The sequence below is a fragment of the Hoplias malabaricus genome, chromosome Y (assembly GCF_029633855.1).
Source record: "Hoplias malabaricus isolate fHopMal1 chromosome Y, fHopMal1.hap1, whole genome shotgun sequence".
Taxonomy (NCBI): domain Eukaryota; kingdom Metazoa; phylum Chordata; class Actinopteri; order Characiformes; family Erythrinidae; genus Hoplias; species Hoplias malabaricus.
In genome coordinates, this window is record NC_089820.1 from 71845116 (window position 1) to 71865423 (window position 20308).

The following is a 20308-nucleotide window of genomic DNA, read 5'->3' on the forward strand; positions in this document are numbered from 1 at the left end:
CTGCCAAGAGTAGGGTCCTCTTTCTATCCATGAATCACAGGCCATGGAGGATTACATCCCTGAGGCTCTTCAACTTGGTTATATGCTTCTTTCCACTTCCCCAGCTGCAGCAGGTTTCTTTTTTGTTGGGAGAAATGATGGCAGATTCAGGCCCTGTATTGACTACCATGAGTTGAATGCCATTACTATTAAAAATCACTACCCACTTTTCCTTGTTCCTAGTGCTTTAGAACAACTCCGTCAGGACACCATATTCACCAAACTAGATCTATTGAGTGCATACAACCTGGCTTGCATACAGGAGGGAGATGAGTGGAAAACAACATTCATTACTGCTACCAGCCACTATGAATATTTGGTGAAAAGAAATGAAAAGAAAATAAAATAAAAAGAGCGCGTTAGACCTACACAGACATAGTTTGTCCGTACTGCAGTTCCCTCTACCTTCACCTGGCTACTGCAGCCAAATCCCCCTCCTTTTAGGAACTTAGACCCACCCCTCTCTTAATTGGACTAACCCAACTCTGGCAAAGGGGTAAGAAAGTTACTCACAGGAAGATATTTATTCCCTTCAATATAACCATTAACAGATATCCCCAGCACATCTCATTCCAGCTTCACTGGTAAGTGTTTATCTATGAACATAGTTTGTTAATAGTTTTACTTATTTGCTTTTTCCCTTTCACAGGTTCCTGAATCCAGCTCTTCCCTCCCCCTCTCTATACCTCACCGTGGGCCATTCGGCTAGCACAAAGAGAGACAGGAAATTCGCTGCCATTCCCCTAGGAACAGGAACTGAAACACAAGGTAAGTAATAATACCAATATACATTCCTTAATGTATATTCCAGTCTTGGTGATGGGTCTAATTCACTGACCTCATCACACCAACTTTTACAGATTTATTAGAAAGTTTAGCACTGTAGCTGCCCCACTTACTTCATTCCTCAAAGGCAATACCAAAACTCTAGTTTGGGACTCTTCAGCCCAGGATGCTTTTGATGATCTGAAGCTCTGATTCACCTTTTAATTGAGAATATCCCAGAAATTGAACATATGTACCCTTTTCCCTTTGAGCTACCTTGCTTGAGATGATTCATTCCTCCCCCAGTTCAGGACACCCAGGTAGTCAACAAACATTAACCCAGTAAGAAATAAATATTGGTGGCCTACAGTTGTTGATGATGTTGAGACCTTTGTTAAGAACTGTATTGTTAGTGCCCTGAGTAAAACATCTAGACAACTTCCAGCAGGATTACTACGACTGCTTCCAATTCCACAACGGCCATGGTCTCATATTGCTGTGGATTTTGTCATGGACCTGCCACCCTCCCAAGGAAAAAACACTGTTCTGGTTGCCATTGATTGTTTCTCTAAGGGCTGTTGACTTATTCCTCTCCCCAACTTAACCACAGCAATGGAAATGGCTGAGGCTCTCTTTCAAAAGGTATTCAAATTTAATGGTCTTCCTGAGGATATTGTTTCAGACTGGGGCAGAGTTCACCTCCCAAGTATGGCTGTCTTTTTGTTCCATGTTGAATATATCAGTTAGTCTAACATCTGGCTATCAACCACAGTCCACTAGACAGGTTGAATGCTTAAATCAGGAAATAGGCCGATTCCTTCACTCATACTGTAGTAATGTTGGCATGATTGGAATCGCATCTACCATGGGCTGAATATCACAAAACTCTTTGTTTCATTCATCTGTGGGTCTCTCTCCCTTCCCGTGTATACTTGGCTATCAACAACCTTTCTTTTCTTGGTCAGGAGAGCCTACAGATGTTCCTGAAGTGAATGATTGGTTTAGGAGAACCGAACAAACCTGGGAAACCACACATGTAGATTTACTAAGGGCTGTTAGGAGGCAGAAGATCTAAGCAGATTGTTGCTGCAGAGTCTGTCCTCAGTATACCCCTGGACAACTGGTATGACTGTCTCCTAAAGATCTCAGGTTGAAGACCCCATGCAAAAAGCTTAATCCCAGATTTATTGTTTTTATTAATTACATTTTTTATATGTCCAGGAACTTAATTTATTTAATGTCCAGGTTTTTATTGACCAGGAACAACTGTTCACCTGGAGGACTGCATCAGGCACTAGGGTTTCACCTAAGATAGAGCGCCAATTTGGGCACATACACATTCACTCACACATACAGACATTTATTCACATACACACCAGGACATTTATGAGAGAAGCCAATTCACCTAACCTCCATGTTTTTGGACTGTGGGAGGAAACCAGAGACCCCAGAGGAAACCCACACAGAAACAGAGAGAACATGGAAGCTCCACTCAGATAGAACTTGACCCCAAGATCCCAGCGCTGAGAGGCAAACGTGCTAACCACTAAGCCAACATGTTGCCCAACGTGGATCATTTAAGATTGTCAAGTAGGGCGACCCTGTGTTTTATCATCTGTAATCACCTGCCCATTATCGCATAGCCCCAACCTTTCATGTTTCTCTGTTAAAACCTGTTTACTCCTCCAGCCAGTTGTCCCAGACCATGGATCCCCTCTGCCTTTGGAAGTTGATAGGGGGCAGGGGAGAGCTATTAGAGCCAGTGGATTAATATAGCAGGCAGTGGAGGGCTGTAAGAGCCAGTGGATAAATATAGGGGGCAGTGGAGGGCTGTAAGAGCCAGTGCAGAGTTCTAGGGGGCAGTGAACAACTGTAAATAATCATGAAGAAATGATTATTACCATGAAGGGGCAGTGGAGGGCTGTAAGGTGCAGTGAAGAACTGTTCTGGCACTGGAGTGCTGTAGGAAGCAATGGAGAACTGTATGGGCAGTGGAGAGATGCAGGGGGTAGTGGAGAGCTGTAGGAACCTGTGGACAGTTTTAGGGCCAGTGTAGAGCTGTAGGGGAAGTGTAGGGCTGTAAGGTGCAGTGAACAGCTGTAAGAGCCTGTGGAGACATGTAGGGGCAGTGGATCGATACAGGGGACAGTGGAGTATTGTATGAGGCAGTGGAGAGATGTAGGTGCAGAGCAGGGCTGTAGGGGTCAGTGGATAACTGTAAGAGACAGTGGATAGATGTAGGAGGTAGTGGTTAATTATAAGAACCCATGGAGACCTGTAACAGGCAGTGGAGAGTGGCAGGGGCTGTGGGGAGCTGTAAGAACCCATGGAGAGATGTAGGGGGCAGTGCATAACCCCTTGGAGAGGTTTAGGGGTCAGTTGAGAGCTGCAGGGGGCTGTGGAAAGCTTTAAGTATTCATGTAGAAATGCACAGGTGCTTGTCATAAAATTAGAATATAATGAAAAAGTTAATTTATTTCAGTAATTCCATTCAAAAAGTTAAACTTGTATATTATACTCATTCATTTCACACAGCCTGATATATTTCAAGTGTTTATTTCTTTTAATTTGATAATTATAACTGACAACTAATGAAAACCTCAAATTCAGTATCTCAGAAAATTAGAATATTACAAAAAAAAAAAAGGTTTTTAGAAATGCTGGCCAAATGAAAAGTATGAGCATGTACAGCACTCGATAATTAGTTGGGGCTCCTTTTGGCTGAATTATTGCAGCAATGTGCCATGGCATGGAGTTGATCAGTCTGTGGCACTACTCAGGTGTTATGAGAGCCCAGGTTGCTCTGATAGTGGCCTTCAGCTCTTCTGCATTGTTGGGTCTGGCGTATTGCATCTTCCTCTAAAAAATACCCCATAGATTGTCTATGGGGTTAAGGTCAGATGTGTTTGCTGGCCAATTAAGAACAGGGATACTATGGTCCTTAAACCAGGTACTGGTAGCTTTGGCACAGTGTGCAGGTGCCAAGTCCTGTTGGAAAATGAAATCTGCATCTCCATAAAGCTGGTCAGCAACAGGAAGCATGAAGTGCTCTAAAACTTCCTAGTAGATAGCTTCATTGACCTTGGACCTCAGAACAAACAGTGGACAAACACATGCAGATGACATGGTACCCCAAGCCATCGCTGACTGTGGAAACTTTACACTGGACCTCAAGCAACATGGATTCTGTGCCTCTCCTCTCTTCCTCCGGACCTTGATTTCCAAAGGAAATGCCAAATTTACATTCATCAGAGAACATAAATTTGGACCACTCAGCAGCAGTCCAGTCCTTTTTGTCTTTAGCCCAGGTGCAAGACGCTTCTGATGCTGTCTCTTGTTCAAGAGTGGCTTGACACAAGGAATGCGATGCTGAAACCCGTGTATAAGGTGTCAATGGTCGTCTTTTGGACAACTGTCAAGTCAGAAGTGAGAGACCATTTAAAGGCCTTTGCAGGTGTTTTGAGTTAATTATCTGATTAGAGTGTGGCACCAGGTGTCTTCAATATTGAACCTTTTCACAATATTCTAATTTTCTGAGATTCTGAAATTGGGGTTTTTCATTAGTTGTCAGATATAATCACCAAATTAAAAGAAATAAACACTTGAAATATCAGTCTGTGTGTAATGAATGAGTATAATATACAATTTTCACTTCTTTCATGATATACTTCTTTTATTACCAGCACCTGTAGGTGGCAGTGAGGGGCAATGGAGAAATCTAGAGGGCAGTGGAGAGCTATAAGAGTCTGTGGGGAGATGTACGGGGCAGTGAAGTGATGTAGGGGGCAGTCGATAGCTGTACAGCCCTTGGAGAGGTCTAGGGGGCAGTGGAGGGCTGTAAGAGGCAATGGAGAGCTGTACTGGCAGTGGAGGGCTGTAGAGGGAAGTGGAGAGCTATAGGGCCTGGAGAGAGAGGGTACAGTGGATAGTTGCAAGAGACCATGGTAAGATGTATGGGCAGTGGATAACTGCAGGGGGCAGTAGACAGCTGCAGGGGGCTGTGCAGAGCAATAACGGCAAAGGAGGGCTGTAGGGGCAGTGCATAGCCTGTGGAGAGATGTAGGGGTAGTGGACCCCTTTAAGAGCCAGTGTAGAAATATAGGGGGCAGTGGATAGCTGTAACTTCTGTGGAGAGATGTAGGAGGCAGTGGTGAGCTGCAGGGGTCTGTGGAAAACTTTATGAACCTGTGGAAAAATATAGGGTGCTATGGAAGGCTGCACTGGCAGTGGAGAGCTGTAAGGGGCAATGTAGAGAGCCTGTGTAAAAATTTACGCGGAAGTGGACAGATGTAGGGGGCAGTAGATAGCTGTAAGAGTCCATGGAGAGATATATGATGTAGGTGGTAATGGAGACCTGTAAGGGGCACTGGAGAGCTGTGGGGGCAGTTGATAGCTGTAAGAGGCTATGGAGAGATGTAAGGGAACTGGAGTGCTTCAGGGGGCAGTGAAGAGTTGTAAGACCCCATGGACAGTTGTAGGAACAGTGGAAAGATGCAGGGGGCAGTGAAGAACTGTAAGAGCCCTTGGAGAAATGTAGGGGGCAGTGGAGAGTTTTACAATCCCATGGAGAGATGTAGGGGGCAGTGGAGAGATGCAGGGGGCAGTGGAGAGCTTTAAGAACCCTTGGAGAGATGTATGTGGAAGTGAAGAGCTGTAGGGGCAGTGGAAGGCTGTAGCTGACAGTGAATAGAGCCTGTGGAGGGATGTAGGGTGCAGCAGAGAGCTCCAAGAGGCAATGCAGAGCTGTAAGAACCCATGGAGAGAGATAGGGGCAGTGGAGAGATGTAGGGAGCAGTGGAGAGATGTAGAGGGCAGTAGAGAGATGTAAGGGGCAGTGTAGATGTATGAGCCTCTGGAGAGATTTACTGGGAAGTGGAGAGATATAGGGGAGCGGTGAATGGCTGTAAAAGCTAAGGAAGCAACCAATATCACTTTTTCCCTTCCAATATAGATATTTCATGTTGAAGTATCTGCCACTACAGAGTATTGATACCAACTCTATCTATCTTAACTAGTAAACAGATTCTTATAAATCCAGATATTTATATTGCTAAAGATTTTATTTTTTTTAAGTATTGCTAATAAGATAATAAGCTTGAATTAACAACATTTACTTTTAATTAACTGCAAATTAAAAAAATTTAAGTTTAAGAGCCATGAAAAAATATAGATTTCCACAATGCAATAACAAGTACAAATAGGAAGACATGGTATAACCTGACTGAACGGCTTTTTACACTTGTGAAATGCACCTTAAGGACTGGTGCTGACCTGTGTTAGCGTGCTTCTTTGCTTGAATGAAGTCAGTGTTCTTTGGCATGCCTTAGGCTGGGGTTACACTACATGACTTTTAGTCCGATTCTAAATAATTTTGCCTCGAAATGGCATTTCAGACCAGTCGCAGGATGTACATGTCCCCAAATAATGAGTATTACTTGTAGGAAAACATAGTGAGCCACAAAACACAGCCTTTATTCCAACGGTATTCTAACTCCAGCTCCTGCTGCAGTGTGTAGAGACTGCCCTGACTAAGTCTTCACATCCACGACCTGTTTTTTTCTTTGTGAATGTATATAAACAGCAGCACAAGCAATAACCACTGAGACTTATACATCCATATTTATCTGTATCTCCTAGGAAACCCGAGTTTTGTATTTGGTTGGGAAATTTGGGGTCATGTAGTGTGTTAAAATTGACAAAAACCTTTGTGTAGTGTGAAATACCCAGTCTGTTTACAATCTGGATAGCTGTAATATCCTGTGGAGAGCTGCAAAGGCCAATGGAGAGCTGTAGGAGGCAGTGCAGAACTATAAGAACCCATGGAGAAATGTAGGGTCAATGGAGAGGTGTAGGGGCCAGTGGAGAGGTGCAAAGGTGGAGAGATGTAGAGGGCAGTATAGAGATGTAAGAGACTTTGTAAAGATTTACAGGGATGTGGAGATTTTTAGGGTGCATTGGAGAGATGTAAGGGGCAGTGGATATCTGTAAGAGCCTGCAGAAAGATGTAGGGGGCAGTGGAGAGCTGCAGGTGGAAGCTGTATAAACCAGTGGAGAAATGTAGGGAGAGCTGTACTTACAGTGCAGGACTGTCAGGTGTAATGAACACATGTAAGGGGCAGTGGAGGGCTGTAGGGGGCAGTGGATAACTGTAAGAGCATGTGGAGAGATCTAGGGGCAGTGGAGAGCTGCAGGGGGCACTGGAGGACTGTAAGGGCCCTTTTAGAGGTGTAGGGGTCAGTGAAAATCTGCAGGGGGCAGTGGAGACCTGTAAGAACCTATGAAGAGGTGTAAGGGGCACTGCAGATATATATTTAGGGTAGTAAGAAGATTAGTAGTATTGAGTGGAGAACTCCAGGGGGCAGTGCAAAGCTGTAAGAACCCATGGAAAGGTTTTGGGGCAGTGGAGAGCTGGAGGAACAGTGGAGGACTGTAAGGTGCAATGGATAGCTGTAAGAGCCCATGGAGAGATGTAGGAGACAGTGGAGAGCTGCAAGAACCTGTGGATAGCTGTATGAGCCTGTGTAGAGATGTAGAGGCAGTGGAGATCTGTAGGGGGTAGTAATAATCCATGCAGAGATGTAGTGGGCAATAGAAAGCTGTAGGGGCAGTGAATTACTAAGGGGGATAGCAAGAGGCCTTTTATCACTTTTCAGCTGAACATTTCCCCATAACATCCTTAAACTTTCACCTAGAGACTTAATTTAAATTCTAAATGGTACAGAAATTTCCCTTTCTAGCACCTACATATTTGAAATCTTTTGAAAATACATTTTCTGAGTTACAAAAGTTTTACACCAAATCAATCCCTAGAGCTATTCCATTTTCAGCCAAATATTTCCCCATAACTTCCTTATACTTTCACCTAGATACTTTGTTTAAATTTGAAATACATAAATTTCCCTTTTCTAGCACCTGTGAGAACATTTGAAAATATGGTTTCTGAAAATACGAGTTATGAATTTTTGTTCGGCACTAAGGAGGGTTTTGGCTCCCATAGATTTGAATGTATTTCAGAGCGGCTCAGCGCGCAGTTTCAAAAACTTGTTCTGTAATTAACTCGTTATAGCATGATCAATTATTGCTCAGACTGAAAAATGTTTACACCAGATTGATCCCCAGAGTGTCCTTGTTGCTATGGTATGTTTTGTTAACAAATTAACAGGAAAAATTTCAAAGCTACATGAGTTTGTAACCCCATAGGAATTTATTGAATTCTGAATCTCTCTGCCCTACATGCGTGTGTGTGAGAGAGAAAGAAAGGGAGGGGGAGGGGTGTGAGGGACACAAAAATATATAGACAGTCTAAGATTTTAAAGGTCATCTTTAAGGTGGAAATCGAAACAACATTGTTGTTTATAATGTAGATGTCTTAATAAAATTATGGTTTCTTAAGGTGGAATTTTTAAAGGGGGCAATCAAAATGTATTGGTGGTCTTTTTGAGGTTTTAAGGGTTATTTGAAGTTGTCATTTATGTAAAGTGGAAGTCTAATTTAAATAAATGTTTCTAAAGGTGGGCTTTTTTTAAGTGGAATTCTCTAAATTTCAACTCTCTAAAACCTATAAATATTAAAACATTTTTAAATAACTGTCAGGCAGGCGGACTGACGGAGGTGGACACACTTGCTAAAACACAGTATACTTTTATTTAAACAAAAGATAACAAGACAGAAATGATCTCACAACAGCATACTTAGACAAAGAAAGAGCTAGGCAGGGAGACTTGGACAGAGATAGCTAAAGAGATAAACCTTGACAAAGAGAGCTTATACAGAGACCTGAACAGAGAGAGCTAACAGACTACAGACAGAAACCACAAAAGTACACAAAGCACAGGAAAGGAAACACTAACAGACCAGAGAAACAAACTAGAGAGACACAAACCAACTTGATAGGGAGGAGGATGAGGAACAGACAAGACAATCAGACCAGCGAATGTGGAATGTCCAACACGAGGGTGAGAGACAAGGGAACTTAAATACACCACACAGACAAGGGACACCTGAAACAGATAACGAGGGGGCAGGGTTACAAATGACACTGACAAGGAGGTGGAACAAAGGCGTGACTAGGGCGGAGACACGGACAATAACAAACAGAGCCATGTGCTAAGTGAGCACATGGTGGGGAAAACATACATGACAGGACAAGGGCGTGACAGATGCCCCCTCCTGAACGCGCCACCCCCAGGGCGCGTACACCTAGACCCCCCAGGATCTGGTGCAGGAGAGAGCATGGAAAACAAGACAATGAACCTACAGGACTCAGGACACGACAGAAACAGGAGAGGATTAGACAGGATGGGAGTGGAGACATGAGACTGGACATTTGACTGGACACTAGATGGGGACTGAGATTGAACAGATTTAGAAAATGGAGACAAGACTGGGGACAAAACAGGACCAGGAACGGAAGACTGGACAGGAGCATGTGACTGGACAGAGAACAGGACAGGGTGCTGGACGGATGGATGGATACGGGGAATGGACATGATTAGAGACTGGGGACTGGACTTGAGGTAGGACAGGTGACAGGACTGAGGCTGGGTAATGGGACTGGACGGGAGACGAGACAGGAGACAAGACACTGGACTGAAACAGGGACTGGACAGGACTTGGCAGGGGAACAGGGACCAGGACGTTCCCAGGTACTTACACGAACACAGTGACAAGGACTGGGACAGAGACAAAGGCAGACACAAGTACTGGGATATGGAGAGAAACAGGATCCAAGACAGGGACAGACAGGGGAACCAAAACTGGAGGGTGCCCAAGACTGGCAAAAGTCTGTGGGGCTGTCCGAGAAGCCAGCCTGGGTACAGCTCTAGGGATTGGCCCCGAAGTCCTTGGGGCTGATCTACTGACATGAACTGAAGTGGCCAGGGCCACAGATACGGGTGCAGAGACAGGGGCGGCTGAGGAAGCCGCCTTCTCTAGGACAGGAGTGGCTGAGGAAGACGCCTTCTCTGGGACAGGAGCAGCTGAGGAAGTTGCCTTCTCTGGGACAGGAGCGGCTGAGTTCGCCACCATTACTGGAACTGAAGCGGCGGAGGTTGTCGCCATCTCGGGAACAGGAGTGGCCTGGATCGCTGCCCTAGCTGGATCCGAAGCAGCCTGGATCGCCGCTCTCACTGAATCCAGAGCGGCCTGGATCGCCGCCCTCGCTGAATCTGGAGCGGCCTGGATAATCTCGCTCGCCTCCTTTGCGGGAACAGGAGCGGCGGATGCCGCCTTCACAGGGACAGGAGCGGCGGAGGTCACCGCCAACACAGGAACAGAGGCGAGGTGTCACCTTTGGGCGTGACAGTTCAGCACTAGGGAGGGTCCCAGGCCCCATAGACTTCAATGAGCACACCTTTATATTTTTTTTTATGTTTGTGCCATAACACAAAAAAATCATGCTCAGTCTGCACTGTTCTTGCATCAAATCGATTGCCAAAAGTTCTTTCTCGTACAATGTCATTCGATTTTCAGTGTGGGGTATGGTTTTTGTACAGCGATCTGACTTATGGATTTCAGAATACAAGCTTCCAAATTGGGAATTTTTCCCATAGGAATGCATTGCGCCAAATTTCAAACTGCTCTAACTCTGTCCATTTTCATTCTATAACCACAGGATTTCAGATGCTGACACCTGGGTATACTAGGCCCCATCCTGTCAAATTTGGGACCAATTTCAAGTTATGGTTTTCATACAAATATTGTATAAATGGTTTTTACAGTGGTCATTTAAAGTTAGATTTTAAGATGGACCTTTAAGGTAGTAGTCTAAAAATATATTGACAGTCCTTTAAGGTTTTAAGAATTATTTGATGTGGTCATTTTTTTGTGGTTATACTAATATAACCTTATGGCTATTAATAAGAATATAAGGTAATGTTGCAACAATGTTAGCAATATGAGACAAACCAAATTCTAAATTTGTTCATGAACTTTCCCCCGCTAGATAGTTAATGGAATTACGGTGTTATTACAGTTATCGTTACATTTAGAGTTGCATTTAGAGTTATTTAAAGTACAGTAACTACAGTTACAGTCATATTTACAGTTACATTCAGTTACAGTGATTACAGGAGCCACAGGGCTCATGTTGCTGTGGTATTCTAGCTGGTTGCTATTTTTTGGTGGTCAAATACAATTCTATTGTAAAGATTCACTACCTCTTAGACCATTAAACCATTTTGAATTGATCATTTCTTGGATGAAGTATTCACTGGAGATTTTCTAGTTAAATGATTTTCTTTTTGTTGGTTTATTTTGTTTTCTGGTCTACTGAGATGTGACGTGGAGAACTGTCATCATTTTCCCTCTACCCTTTCTCTTTATCAGTAATAATTTGTAATTATAATGAAATACTTCCCTGTATTTTCTCTTTAGTAGTTGCACATTTGTTTCTGATTAACTGGTGAACAATCAGTACTCAAAAATGCATGTGTTTGTTTGTGTGTGAAGTAAAATATTGTAAACACACATACATGCATTTCAGACAGAGCAGTAATAAATAAATAAATAAATAATCTAGAGTATTATTAATAATAATACAACAAATAATCACCCAAACATCTTTACCTCTGGCAGTTAGCTCAGGTGCATTAACTACAGTAACTCTGTTTGCTTTCACACTGAGTCAAAACAGAGGGCTGAGAAAATTAAAAAAAAAAAAAACTGTTGGCTGTTCCAGATTTTACCTGTTCTGTATTTGATAAAATTGTCAGTAATTTATGTCCTCATTGTTAACAGTAATGAAGACAGGAATCTGTGATGTGTTCATTATCATGAAACTTTATTAAAAAAAAAAAGATTTACAGTGTTTTAAACATGAATGTATTTTGCAGAAATCCTTTTAGAACCTGACTCCTGCAACTCACTCCAAAAGTGTTTGGGTATTGAGAAGATTAGGCACTGCAGTTTTGTGATGACCCATCCACACTACGACAAATGTTGGCTTTTCACTGATGACAGGTTGGGGAGATGATCCATTAGATGGTGAATTACCTGAAACCTTTGGAATTATTAGTAGAGATGATGAACTCTTGGATAATTCTTTACAAATTTTGCACAAAGTGGTGAGCTATGTCTCCTCTTTACTGCGTTGACAGAGCGTTGGGTTTTATAAAGTATTTAATAGGTTTATACAATAAGAACATAATGTGCCAATGAATGAGCAGTAAACTGGCAAAAACAACAGTGATGTAAATCTACAGCCTCTGGCCCTCCAGTGTATCACAAACTCAGATTCAAACTATACTCCACCAACAATCTATCAGTCCATCTATATCTAATTTTCTAGCCGTCTCTATCTCTCTGCTTATGTAACTCTGTTCTTTCCGCCCGCCTTTGTACAGTGCTCTGTGGTTTGTTTTGTTTTCAAGTTTGTGTGTACATGCCACAAGTCTGCACACCTGCAGGCACTGTTGACAGTTTAACTCATAAAGAGCCTCTCTCACTCTCTCTCTCTTTTTCTCTAAGTCTCTCTTTGTGTCTCTTTCTCTGCTTTTAGATGTATTTAAACTCAATAAAAGTTGTAGAAAATATTAGTATTTAGTGGAAACTGAACAGTTTAAATACAAACCGGATTCCAAAGAAGTTGGGACACTAAACAAATTGTGAACAAAAACTGAATGGATTATGTGGAGGTGCCAACATCTAATATTTTATTCAGAATAGAACACAAATCACAGATCAAAAGTTTAAACTGAGATAATGAATCATTTTAAGGGAAAAATATGTTGATTCAAAATTTCATGGCGTCAACAAATCCCAAAAAAGTTGGCACAAGGCCATTTTTTACCACTGTGTGGCATCCCCCCTTCTTCTTACAACACTCAACAGACGTCTGGGGACAGAGGAGACCAGTTTCTCAAGTTTAGAAATAGGAATGCTCTCTCATTCATGTCTAATACAGGCCTCTAACTGTTCAATCGTCTTGGGCCTTCTTTGTTGCACCTTCCACTTTATGATGCGCCAAATGTTCCCTATAGGTGAAAGATCTGGACTGCAGGCTGGCCATTTCAGTACCCGGATCTCCTATGTAGCCATGATATTGTGATTGCTGCAGAATGTGGTCTGGCATTATCTTGTTGAAAAATGCAGGGTCTTCCCTGAAAGAGATGACGTCTAGATGGGAGCATATGTTGTTCTAGAACCTGAACATAGTTCTCTGCATTAATGGTGCCTTTCCAGACATGCAAGCTGCCCATGCCACAAGCGTTCATAACAACTTGGGTTATCCTTGTCCTCTCTGGTCCGGATGACATGGCGTCCCAGTGTTCCATAATGAACTTCAAATCGTGACTCATCTGACCACAGAGCAGTCTTCCATTTTGCCACACTCCATTTTAAAAGACCCCTGGCCCAGTGCAAACGTCTGAGCTTGTGGAGCTTGCTTAGAAATGGCTTCCTCTTTGCACTGTAGAGTTTCAGCTGGCAACGGCGGATGGCACGGTGGATTGTGTTCACTGACAATGCTTTCTGGAAGTATTCCTGAGCCCATTCTGTTATTTCCTTGACAGTGGCATTCTTGTTTGAGGTGCAGTGACGTTTAAGGGCCCGGAGATCACGAGCATCCAGAAGAGTTTTACGGCCTTGACCCTTACGCACAGCAATTGTTCCAGATTCTCTGAATCTTTTGATGATGTTATGCACGGTTGATGATGATAACTTAAAAGTCTTTGCTATTTTATGCTGGGTAACACCATTCTGGTATTGCTGCACTATCTTTCTACGCAACAATGGTGGAATGGGTGATCCTCTTACCATCTTGGCTTCAGAGAGACCCTGACACTCTGAGAAGTTCTTTTTATACCCAATCATGTTGTCAATTTACCTAATTAGTGTTAATTGGTCTTCCAGCTGTTCGTTATATGCTCAATTTCCTTTTTCCAGGCACTTATTGCTACTTGTCCCAACTTTTTTGGGATTTGTTGACACTGTGAAATTTTGAATCAACATATTTTTCTTTTAAAATGTTACATTTACTCAGATGAAACTTTTTATCTGTCATCTATGTTCTATTACGAATAAAAAATTGACATTTGCCATCTCCACATCATTGCATTCAGTATTTATTCACAATTTGTTTAGTGTCCCAACTTTTTTGGATGTTTACAAAACATTGACAATGTAGAGCTGTGATATCAGTTGCTGCATCTTTCATTCTACAGGTGCTGGTCATAAAATTAGAATATCAATGAAAATGGGCAGCCCTGACTGAGTCCAACTCTGACTGGAAACCAGTCGGACTTACTGCCAGCCATACGAACCAGACTCCTGCTCTGTTTATATAGGGACTGGATAGCTCGTAGCAAAGAGCCCAATAACCCATACTCCCAGAGCACCCCCACAGAATATCAAGAGGGACACGGTTGAATGCCTTCTCCAGATCCACAAAACACATGTAGACTGGTTGAGTAAACTCCCATGCACCCTCCAAGAACCTAGCGAGGGTATAGAGCTGGTCCTGTGTTCCATGACCGGGGCGGAGACTGCATTGTTCCTCCTGGATCCGAGGTTCAATTATCAGTTGGACTCTCTTCTCCAGTACCCCCGATTGATTTTACCTCCGACCTCCAGTGATTTTGCTGGAGCCACCCAGAGAAATCTTTTAGACCAAGTCATTGATTATTTGTCTGTTTGTCTTCATGATAAAATATGTTTCTTAGTAACTTGGTATTTCTCTTGATGTGTTATTAGAGTGTTGTACATAGCATATACACAAACAGTTTTAACCCAAATACAGAATAATACATGAAATAAGGGAAGGATTTATTTCAATGTCATGTTAAAAAAAGCACCTAGGGTTCATTCGCTTATTCATTCAACTGAGTGTTGCCTGTGGAAATAAAACATTCATCTTTACAAATCCAGGTTGGATTATATCAGCGATTTCAAGAACAGTATGTCTGTAACACTTTACCACCTGGATTGACAAGGTTACATTGTAGGAACGAATTGCCACAGATGCCAGAACAAAGGACTTCTTTGATGTCGCGTGGCGTTGTAGCTTAAGGCGGCCACTGAGGGGGCGCATTCTTTCCATGTGGTTGCAGTCATTCTAGAAAGTTTATTTAGGATCTCCTGTAGATTTCTGCTCATGTTTGGTGTCATTTTAAGTGTCACGTAAAGTCTCTGTGTTATGATGTAACAGGTATTCCTTCTAGAACACGAGATTTCTTTTCTTTTTAATGCTGAAGTGTAAGAATTACACAGTTTTAAGTTGGTCAGAAAGACGGGAACTGTCTTGATTGAATCTTTACATAACAATGGTGAGGATCAGCCTGGTATACTCCTAGGTGACAAGTCACCAGGTGTCCTGTGAGTGAAGTTCTGTATTCATGAATATAGATTGGAGTCCTGTTCAATGGTTTTGGGGGGTATAGACTTCCTTTTGCTTTGATCATTTGGTCCTTTTAGGAAAGTCAGACGAGTGGTCTGACAAAAAGGTTAGTTTAATGGCCTCAAAAAGAAAACAAAAGATTTTAAATTAGGACTCAACTCAAGAGGGGTTTGACTTGGAGAATCAGGTCCTGACTTTCATTATCAGTTGCTTTTATCATGCTGGTCAGAATGTATTAGACTGGTTCTCTGTTGAACAGTTCAGCACCTCAAAATATCCAGGCACTAGTTCATTGCATAAGTTAGTACACTCAGAAAAGATGATCCAGCTGTCATGAGCTATTTTTTAAAAAGCATATGTTTACATTTCTGTATAATTCTGACATTGAAGGTAAATGTCTACTGAACTGATGAGTAGCTCTCAGGTGAACCATGACTTTCACTGATAAAGGGGAGAGTTCATCCACTAGTCCTCTAAAATAGCTCAGAGGTGCATCTCAGGAACCTTCAATTGCAAATCATATATAGACAGAGCACAACACAGAGTTTCTGACAATAGAAGAACAATGAAATTACCAGAGGGTCAACAGACCAAAATAAGTAAGATGACAGACACATACTCAGATGACCTTGCTGGTTGTTATGGATGCAGCATGTGAGAACATCACAGCTGATGCCTATTGAGACTGGATAAGACATTCAAAAAGATTTGTTCCCTGCTGCATTGCAAGTGAAGATATCAGATGTGATATTGATGAGAATCTGTGGCCCAACAGACAGGAGTGTCAGGAGGTCTAGAAAGACTCCAGTGTAATTCTCCATGCAGACCTATGTGTCTCTGCCTAAAGGCTGTTTCTCATGTTTATATTTCTGATTTGTCAGATTTTTTCATCATGTGTGCTAAACAGCTTTGTCTTTCTGTTCTGAAAAAAAAATGACATGGTCTGTCATTGACCAACAGTAAAGAGCATGAATGCAAATCTCGTCCAGTCTCTTTCAGTAAATTTCACACATACAAAAACATTGTCAAATGAGAAACAGAAAAAATGTACAGAGTTACTGATATACTGACAACGTGGATAAACATTTTGACTGTCCTGTTTATAATCAACGACACAAGGTCTTGTCATTCTGTCATTCTGATGATACTGATATGTTCATTGACATAAAAACTTCATTTTGAGACCTGAACTAAGGATTCTGAGCAAGTTATAGGTATTTGCCAGTAATCCAGGGCGTGGTGCTGTTTGTACGAAATTTTTTGAGAAATGCACATAATGTTGTGCCAATATGATTTGAGAAATGCTCTAAAACAACTGAGAAAAACTGTAACAGTAAACAGCATGAATATGAATCTTGTCCAGTTTCTTCACACATACAGTAATAATTTTTCTAATTTTTATTTTTTCATGTACTTCAAATAAGTGCAGCCTAGTGCATTTTCACTGTCATCAAAACATTCAGAAAACACATACAGGGTTACTGACAGACTGACAATGTGGTTAAAAATATATTTATGAAACATATTTTCGTAAACACTGAAACAAAGTTTTGTCTTGTCTTCTGATGACACTGACATGTTCATTGGTATAAATACTTCATTCTGGGACATGAACTAAATATTTTGAGCAAGTTACAGGCATTTGTCAGTAATCCATTTTGTGGTGTTGTTTGTCTCAAATTTTTGTGGTCTCAAATTTTTTGAGAAATGCACACAATGTTGTGCAAATATAAATGATTCTAGAAATGCTCCAAAGCGACTGAGGAAAAACTGTAATATGGGGGGAGTCCATATTACACTGTATTAAACTGTAATACGGGGGGAGTGCATGCAGTGCAGCAGCAGTTAGCCTCTTAGCCTGTTTTTATGTTTGAAAGTGTTTCTGATGTTGGCGTTGGTGTTAAACAGAAACGTTTTCATCACAGCAGCTTTCTGCAGAAAAAACAGGTCAAGGTGTGACGAAACCATCCACTCACAGAGGAAATATACCCCCCGCCTCACTCTCTCTGTTCTTTGTCTCTCTCTCTTCCTCTGTTCCTTGTGTGTTCTCTCTCTCTCTCTCTCTCTCTCTCTCTCTCTATGTGTGTGTGTTGGTGCAGTTGCGGTAAGTAATCTTTTGATGTTCTAAATATATTGAGTTTATGTTTTAGCATATATGCCTTTAATTTAAAAAAATACAAACACTTAAAAAATAAGTTGATTTCTCTGACTGCAAACTTAAGTGAATTCAGTTTAAACTTAATGTAGTTAATAAAACAATTCTCAGGGATTTTAATAATTAAAGATTTATTTTTAAGGTTTATATAGAAATAGAAAAAAGAATAATAAAGTGATTTTAACTTTCATTAAATTTAATTTCTTATTTAAACAAACAGAACACATTGAATCTTTTGGCAGAGAGAGTTACCCTGGAGCATATGTGTGTGTTTGCGTGAGTAATGTCATTTCTGTTTTGTAATCATTATTACAATCAGTTTATGTCCTTTCCAATCTTTACCCATGATGCCGTGTGGTTTGGACTGAAGGCATGCACTATATTTGCATACAGTTTGTGTGTGTGTGTGTGTGTGTGTGTGTTGTGTGTGTGTTTGCAGGAGAGACAGTATTTGTGTGTGTGTGTGTGTGTGCGTTCGTGCGTGCAAGTAAGAGTGTGTGTGAGAGAGAGAGACAGTGTGAAAAAGAGAGCTAGAGAAACAATGTGTGAGTGTATGGTCTGCAGGCTCTTTCTCAAAGATGGTGAGAACCAACCACTCTGAGTTGCCATTCATTTTTAAAACCTTTAAAATGTTGTAACTGTTACAATTTAATTCATTACTCTGAGGGTGTATCTGGGAAATTCTGACCTGTCATTCGAACTATGTCTCACAGACACACCGCCATTCTCTAAACTGCAGTAAATCAGGACTATCTCCTGTGTTAACTCCACTGAACCTTTAACGACAAAAGCTCAAACATATTTCCAAAATTTTCTTCCAATGGTAAATATAAACACATTTCGAATATGTGAAAAATTTCTAGAGGTAAAATAAGAGTGAAGAGTTCATAGTTACCAGTTGCTCTGTTTTAAAGTGTTCCACTATAAACAGTCAAAATGTTTAAAACATTGGAAATCCTTTCTTTCAGCTGTTGTCATTAAATATCTGGGGCAGTGATAGGAAACACTGCCCATCATCAGTAAAAGAACCTCCTGCGTCTTTTGTACCGTAACAGGAAACACACACCTCCAGTTTTACAGAAAGAGTGAGAAAGGACATAAAGAAGCAAGAGTGGGAGCTAACGGTGTTTTCCCTGTTATGCAGGATGCGTCTGTGTGCCACGTGGAAGTGAATGCAGAGGAGGGGAGAATGTCTGGTAGCTGTTCTGACTGGGTGTGCTTTATGCAGTGGTTGGTGTATCTGCCTGTGTTGACCCTGGGGATTCCTCTGAACCTGGCGGCTCTTTGGGAGTTGCGTAGATTGCGGCGCTGGAGAGTGTCCACCATTTTTCTGCTGAATCTCATCATCAATGACACGCTGCTGCTGCTGTCACTGCCGTTTAAAATCCACGCCTACAACTCGCAATGGAAGTTGGGCCGACACTTCTGCTCCCTGCTGGAGAGCCTACTTTATGTTAACATTTACGGGAGTATTTTTCTGAGCGTGTGCATCGCAGCCGATCGCTATATTTCCCTGCGCTTCCCCTTCGCCGCAAGACGCCTGCGAACACCCTGCAAAGCTACAGCTGTGTGTTCTGTGATCTGGGTCCTGGTGTTCTCCTGCAGTTACCCTGTCTATGGCCTGCACCATAAGAACAACTCCTACTGCTTCCAGAACTTCTCCAATGACACCTGGGAGAACCGCTGGATTGTGGTGTCCATGGAGACTGTGTTCTGTTGTAGTGCTGCAGTGATGGTGTTCTGCTCTGTTGAGGTCGTACGGATCCTCAGAGAACTACGCAGACGAAAATCCAATGACCCGAAACTGCGCAAAAACAAAAGCGTTAAGATTGTCCTCAGCAACCTGCTGGTGTTCCTCATCTGTTTTACCCCTTACCATATTGCGGCACTGCTGTACTTCCACTACAAGACCAGCAACAACGGGCCCTGTGCTGAGTCCAACAGAGTGTTGTGCTCAGACTATCCCCACCCCCTGCGACATTTTGTCCACAGCAGCCTGTGTGTGAGCAGTGTGAACTGCCTTGCAGATGCAGCCTGCTACTATTTCATCTTAAAAGAGAACCTCCACACAGCCAAGATAGAACTCAAATCCTCCATACACACAAGAGACATCTTCCAACAGCCACAAATACACACACAAAGCACAGAGAACATCTTCGCAGAGCCAAAAAAACACACACAAAACACACAGGACATCCTTACAGACCCACAAAAACACGCACAAAACACGCAATATGTACATGACACACAGGATATCCCACTATAGCTACATACACAAACGCACATGTGCACACGTGATATACCAGGGAAGTCAGGAATGTGGTCTTTTCTGGACAGATCCAGATTGAGGTTCCGTTGCAGAACTGAATCAGTGCCAAACTCTGAAACCTTTCTGAGATCTATTCACAATTCACCTGTGAACACTGAAAATGTTTCTCTAAATTAAAGTAAAAGTGAATCTAGCTTTTTTGTATACTGTTCCTTCAAGTTCTCTTAACAAATAAAAATATGTTTTTTTTTTTGTGGTTATAAAGTGAGTGGGTTTGTTCATAAACTCTAATTATAATCTCTGGGGTTCCACAATTTTCTGTAATAGGCTCCCTACTGTTTTCTTTATTCTCAGAGCTGCAGTGATCAGTATAAAGACTGAGGAAGGACATTTTTTCAAGATTTTTTCAAAGAAATATTTCCTTTTCTCTGACACAGGAAAAACATCTTGACCCCTTCTGTAATAAAGCCACCCCCACCTTCCCATGCTGTCTGTAAATATCTCAAACCTGTACAAAGTTGAAGTAGTGATTTTATACTGATTTTTATCAAAGATACACCATGGCTTATTAATGTAAAGAACAGCAGAACTTTCAGAGGAAAGTGTCAAGAAAAGATTGGCAAATAATCATTATTTAAAAGATTAAGTTTGCTTTATTTATACATCACACAGATTAAAACCATTATTGTAACTGCATAGAGAAACTTCAATATCAGGATTTTAATCAGAGCTTGACGTTTCTGTAGTG

At 41.8% G+C, this 20308-nt stretch overlaps 1 protein-coding gene across 4 annotated transcripts; it reads left to right on the forward strand.

The window, feature by feature from the left end:
• Positions 1-331: 331 nt before the first annotated feature.
• LOC136679144 (G-protein coupled receptor 55-like) lies at positions 332-19783 on the forward strand. Of its 4 annotated transcripts, none has more exons than XM_066657471.1 (2): positions 332-807; positions 18436-19783. In XM_066657471.1, exon 2 carries the CDS (start codon positions 18481-18483, stop codon positions 19555-19557), a length of 1077 nt encoding a protein of 358 aa, XP_066513568.1. In that variant the 5' UTR covers positions 332-807; positions 18436-18480; the 3' UTR covers positions 19558-19783. The 4 variants fall into 4 exon arrangements, with proteins under 4 accessions (XP_066513568.1, XP_066513567.1, XP_066513570.1 ...); XM_066657470.1 differs by lacking the exon at positions 332-807 and adding an exon at positions 1418-1446; XM_066657473.1 differs by lacking the exon at positions 332-807 and adding an exon at positions 17225-17240.
• Positions 19784-20308: the final 525 nt, after the last annotated feature.